This window comes from Mizuhopecten yessoensis, unplaced genomic scaffold (assembly GCF_002113885.1).
Source record: "Mizuhopecten yessoensis strain PY_sf001 unplaced genomic scaffold, ASM211388v2 scaffold716357, whole genome shotgun sequence".
Classification (NCBI taxonomy): Eukaryota; Metazoa; Mollusca; class Bivalvia; order Pectinida; family Pectinidae; genus Mizuhopecten; species Mizuhopecten yessoensis.
In genome coordinates, this window is record NW_018480076.1 from 1207901 (window position 1) to 1214304 (window position 6404).

General features: G+C 34.7%; 1 protein-coding gene across 1 annotated transcript in view; it reads left to right on the forward strand.

Annotated features, from left to right (window-relative positions):
• The window catches only part of LOC110443662 (vacuolar protein sorting-associated protein 28 homolog), a 9639-nt gene extending 3735 nt beyond the window's left edge, over positions 1-5904 (forward strand). Inside the window, exons 4-9 of the mRNA XM_021488021.1 lie at positions 391-480; positions 1055-1160; positions 1863-1964; positions 2448-2501; positions 3278-3369; positions 4604-5904. Of these exons, the coding sequence (XP_021343696.1) occupies positions 391-480; positions 1055-1160; positions 1863-1964; positions 2448-2501; positions 3278-3369; positions 4604-4724 (565 nt within the window). The 3' untranslated portion in view covers positions 4725-5904. The remainder of the gene's footprint in view (positions 1-390; positions 481-1054; positions 1161-1862; positions 1965-2447; positions 2502-3277; positions 3370-4603) is intronic.
• Positions 5905-6404: the final 500 nt, after the last annotated feature.

A 6404-nucleotide genomic window follows, 5' to 3' on the forward strand; every position in this document is an offset into this window, starting at 1 on the left:
TGGAGTTATTACCCTTGGTTTCATTAATGCGATGCATGCGTTCCATGATGTTGTATTGCACTCATTGATCTACCAGTTATGTTGAATGATTTCTCTTTTAATATCAATTACTCACAAATACTTCATATATTTCAATCATACAAACAACTGCTCATTCAATGTGTGACGGGCGTATTATATACCGCTCGCGGTAACCTTGTTCTTTCATATGTCAAATTTTACTATCCTAATAAAAGCCCCTTTTTAAGCAAATTTGTTAATGGCCCTGGGTGCTATTTACGACACATACTTTATTTATATGTGTACGTGGTGTATGTGTCTTATGGTATATTATAGGTAGTGTGTAACCTTTCAAACACAAATAACCTGTAAATATTTGCTGACTTGTAGATATGACAACATGGCCGATCTCTACGCTGTGATAAACACGCTACAGAGTTTAGAGAAGTCGTACATTAAGGATGCTGTTCAGCCCAGAGAGTAAGTAACATTTCACTACTGTGTCACAGGTCATTGAACATGTTACATTAACTCTTTGAAGCTTCTGTTTCTCACTTTATTTAAAACTGTGTTAGACCTAGAGAAAGTTGGTCATTAGCTCCTAATTGTGAGCCAATTCCCTGAGGTAGCTGGTATTTTTTATTACTCAATTCCTTCAGTTATGTACCACTGTAATTGAGTTGCAAAAAAAAGAAAAAAGAAAGACAAGGAACTGATGGATTGTCAATTGAAATGTAACATTTGAAAGTTTCTGTGGTTGCTTCATGGCCTGATGAAGGAAACTGATCCTTGAAGAAAGTTTACGTGAACTTTGTATTACACAAGGCTCTCTTCCCTTGTTCAAGTCCTTCAGGCATCCAAAATACACATTCAAATCCTTAAAACAATAATAATCAATAGTCTATAGAGAATTTTCCATTCCTGATTTATACCAGTATATGATATTGAAGTGCAATTCACAACAATTTAACTTGGTAATGGAATTGTTATATCTGGTGTAATCATCGATTTATGGATTGTACCTGTACTTACCTGTGGTGTTATTTCTGTACAGGTACACAGGAGCGTGCTCCAAACTGTTGGTCCAGTACAAGGCTGCCTTCAAACAGGTCCAGAGTGACGAGTTCCCCAATGTGGAAACATTCATGAAAAAATTCAGAGTAAGTTCTACACAGAGACTATAGAAATCCACTGTGTAACACTCTCAAATTTTATATACTTGTATTTGCAATAAAGTAGATATTAATATTAGAAATACACATTATATACATGTTTTTACTGTCATTAAAGAAATTCAATCAAACAATTGAAATTTTCAAATGAAAAAAACACATTGTTTGTATTCTAAGGATGTGAAGAAATCACATTAGACATTTTGTTTTAGTCACCCGCCTGTTCTACTGGAAGGGAAGGACTGTAGGTTTGCACTCTGTTCATCCATCCATCCATTACTTTGGCTTCGGCATATCTCTTATTCTCTGCAACCTACAATTGTCAGATTGTGTATTAAGTACATCTTGGGATGGTAGAACATCACTGAATTAAATCAGGTCTGTAGCCCCTAAGTTACCAAAGTTCGGCCCGAGGCGAGAGACTGTGGAATGCTGGCAAAATTTGTTCCCTTGTTCAATACCCCCCCCCNTCTATGTTCTATACTTTTTCGAAGATGAAAAGAAGAAGGACTTAAATAATGGTGAAGGGACTACTTTGAACGTTGTTGATTCCATAAGGTTTCTGTGGCTCGAGAGATTATAATAAGGCACATGTATTCTATCATCAACCAGTATGATAAATATATATTTGTGACATATAAACATTCTATGGAGGTCATATGTGTACATAATAGTTTTCTTTTTTTCAAGTTGGACTGTCCGGCAGCATTAGAGAGGATTAAGGATGACCGTCCAATCACCATTAAGGATGACAAGGGAAACACCAGTAAATGTATAGCAGATATTGTATCTGTAAGTAGAACACAATTTTTAAATTTAAAACAAAATTATCAGAATCACTATTTTCAATAAAATCCTGTTGGTGAAGGTTGTGTCCGAGATATGTAGCTTAGTCTTGTCACAGTTCAGCCACTGGAGCTCAAAATGATAGTGGCTGATTTAACAAGGCTTGATGTCTATATAGGTAGTGCATTATTTAAAGGAAATTTGATTTGGTTTTATCTCAAAGCTTATTTAAGTCTTCAGCAATATGTAATGGCTGAAAGATCTGAAGGAATCAAGAACATTTGGGCTTTATATTATAATGTATACTGGGGAAGTTGAACAATTGTTTCCATTTTTTGATCAGCTATAATGATTTTGAGTACATTTTGTAACATGATTTAAAATAAAAACTGATATTTTTTCAAAGTCTGGAACCATATTCATTAATATCCTACTGTGTATAGGTACATCTTATCGTGAATGATAATGATTGTTAACTGTTTGTTACAGTTATTTATCACTGTCATGGACAAACTGCGGCTGGAGATCAGAGCCATGGACGAGGTAGGTGTGATCTAGGGACTATCTAGTCTGTGTTTACCAACATTTTAATGTTTTATCTATACTTAATTAGAGATCCGGGAGGTGGGAGATCCAACGTCCGTGAACGAATGTTCTTTTTGGTTCAGCGCCTCCAAGGAATGGATTCCTATGGAATTTGGATAGTCCAGTCCAGGGGGTAATGGAAATTAAGTAAAAAGATGACTGGACAACATCCACCTGAAGTTACTTGGCAAATTTATTGCAGTTTACTAGTTTCAGCTTATTAGATAAGCTGTAATTAGAGATTGTAAATATTTATTTCAGAACTATTCACCAGTATTGGTCATAAGAACTACTTTGTGCACATGACAAATGTGTCAATGTCATGAAACATGCTAGAACTTGAGGTAAATAGGACTTAAAGTAAACCAAAACGTCGAGTAAACTTAAAACTTCAGGTAATTAGGACTTTAGGTAAACTGTAACTTTATATAGTAAACTAGAACTTCTAGTTAAATAGGACTTTAGGTAAACATACATGAACAGATATATATATATATTGTCAAACTTTTTAACCTAGGACAATACATACAGCTTGTCCTCTGTATCTTGATACTTGAACCTGTCCAGACTAAATTATTGAAAATTTTAATCAGTTAACAAAAAATAGTACAGTAACTATGCAAAATTCAGAATATTTTTGGAAAGTGTTGTGTTTAAATTTAAAAAAATATATTTCTGATAAACAACTGAAATGTATAACTGTGTGATATGTTACATTTTGATGTTTGATTTAGATCCAGCCAGATCTGAAGGAATTGATGGAGACAATGAGCAGACTGAGTATTGTTTCTTCTGAATTTGAAGGGAAAGTGAAAGTAAAGACTTGGTAGGTGGTTCTGTAAATCTGCCAATTGTTGATTGATTTTGTTAAATCATTCACTGCAAAAACTGTTAATTGTATTTTTAGATTTGGAAAATGATATTTAACAATATATGTTGAAAGAAAAAAAGAGAGCTGTAAAGAAAATCATACACATGTTGACCATAAAGACCTATTTGTGTTGATGGACCAAAGATTGAGAACCAAGAGCAGACAAAGCATACAGAGGTCTCTATATGTTGTAGAATCATTTATTTTCTTGGGTTTAAAATTTCTTGATTTTCATATACTAGCCTATTTCAAGGACATTATATTTCGCAGATTTTTGATTTCCCCCTATCTATATCGTACCTTATTTATGTTTTAGTGGGTACCGGTATTTAATTTTGTGGATTTTTTGTTATCCACAAAATAAACGAAATTTAATGTCCCACGAAAATTTATAATTTTACAGTATGTAGTGTTTATGATTTCATTACCAATGCCCTGTCTATACATAACAAGAACTGTTATTATCAGAGTTTGGTTGACACAACTTACAGTCATTCAATCATTACACATTGATACTGTGTGTTGCACTGTTAGTAATGCAGTTTCATTCTTTGATGTTAGGAAGGTCTGAAATGTCTTGACCAAGATGGTTAGGGAATTTCATTTACATATTTTGAGTCAATATGGTGTAAATTTAGAACTAGTAATCATAAACGTATAGTGGAAACTGTAAGATGAAATAATGTTGAGTACCAAAACAGAATGTGTATATATATTGTGATAATTAAGACATTGGTGACGTGTTTCACTACTTGTTCAAATGCCCCTTTCTATCCACAGAAAGGAAGTTATATTGACATAAATACTATTATGCCATGCCAAATTCTGTAAAGTTCTCAGAACTAATGAATACAAACAATGTTAAAATTTTAAGAAATTCATGCAAATTTATCAAAATTTGTGAAAATTATCATATACACTTTGTTTATAACGTTTGATCTTGTTTACTGTTGTAAATATGTTTTCTCCGTACATTTTGTATAGAGAAGTAAAGTTGATTGATTGAGCAACAAGTTCAGGGTATATAGCCAATGCTGTACTCTTGTACGTTAGAGTGGGTGTGAGGGATCTTTAAACTTAAACTGGATACCTGAACGTATGCAAGGTGATGGATAAATAAAGTTGAATCAGATGAAGAAATCCATCACAACAGTATTGGGTAATCATGGTGTTTTTCTTATTGTGACAGGTTGGACACGTTTAACGGGATGTCCGCCTCCGAGGAGTTGGACGACAACCAAGTGCGACAGATGTTGTTTGATTTAGACAGTGCTTATAACGCGTTTAACCGGCTACTACACGATCACTAGGCTGCTATAAGGATGTCATGTGGGCGTGTCCACTACCACCTTCAAGTCTGTGAGATACACAGCCATATTGAGCCTCCGACAGGTTGTGGGGGGATGTGTGGGGACTACAGTAATACAAAAATAAAAACTTGAAGTACTATCACAAAAAGTCTTTCACTTTGTGTTAAAATACAACACGATATCTGTTTTTAAGCAACTTTAAAAGACATTTCTGTTCTCATTACAGATGATTATGGAAACTGGAGATTCATTTTAATATTAACTTACTACCCAAAGCTTTGTTGTAAGAATTTTGTTATGTTATTGTAATAAAGACAATGTTTGTTTATTGTTACTTTGATTGAAGCAAAGGGTTTAACAATATAACCAGGATAAATCTATTCACGAATGTGTACCAGTATATAATGTATGTAAACCATCAGTTATGTATACCTTCAACCTTTAGTTAGGGTATTCACAGATTCCACCACTTTCAGACTGCCCAGAAGTAAATATCCTCCATGAAAGGATCACTGTTTGCTATGGTTTAATAATGAATCATTTGAAGTTGTGTTCTTGACCGTAACTGTACCATTTTCTTTATGATCTTAACTGTGTTGTTCCCTCCGTAAGCTTGAATGTAGTTATTTATGTGACTGTACCATCATCTGGTGTAATCTTGTCTGTACCGTTTCCTAAGTGACTTTTACCTTGACTGTACCATTTCCTATGTGACTTTCACCTTGACTGTACCTTTTCCTATGTGCCTTTCACCTTGACTGTACCATTTCCTATATGACTTTCACCTTGACTGTACCATTTCCCATGTGACTTTCACCTTGACTGTACGATTTCCTATGTGACTTTCACCTTGACTGTTCCATTTCCTATGTGACTTTCACCTTGACTGTACCATTTCCTATGTGACTTTCACCTTGACTGTACCATCATCCTGTAAGGCATTGACTGTACTGTAATTATAGAATGTATGTGCTGAAATTAAAGCCTGTATGATAGTGGTTATAGCATAAACTTGTATAACGTTGATTGTGCTGGTACTGAACTTGACATCACTGTAACACTGTGTGACCTTGACAATATAATCCTGTGTGACCTTGACGTCACTTTAATCCTGTGTGACCTTGGGAAACCACTGTAATCCTGTGTGACCTTGACATCACTTTAAACACTTTGTGACCTTAACATCACTGTAATCCTGTGTGACCTTGACATCACTTTAAACACTTAGTGACCTTGAAAAATCACTTATCCTGTGTGACCTTGAAAAATCACTGTAATCATGTGTGACCTTGACAATGTAATAATATGTGACATTGACATCACTATAATCCTGTATGACCTTGGAAAACCACTGTAATCCTGTGTGACCTTGACATCACTATAATCCTGTGTGACCTTGGAAAATCACTGTAATCCTGTGTGACCTTGACATCACTTTAAACACTTTGTGACCTTGAAAAATCACTGTAATCCTGTGACCTTAAAAAAAATCACTGTAATCCTGTGTGACCTTGGTATCCCTGTAATCTTATACGACCTTAAGAAATCACTTTAATCATGTGTGACCTTGACATCAGTTGTACTTTGTGACCTTGACATTACTGTAATCCTATATGAACTTGGGAAATCTGTTATCATGTGTGACCTTGACATCATTAATCTGATGTGACCTGTGTAGTT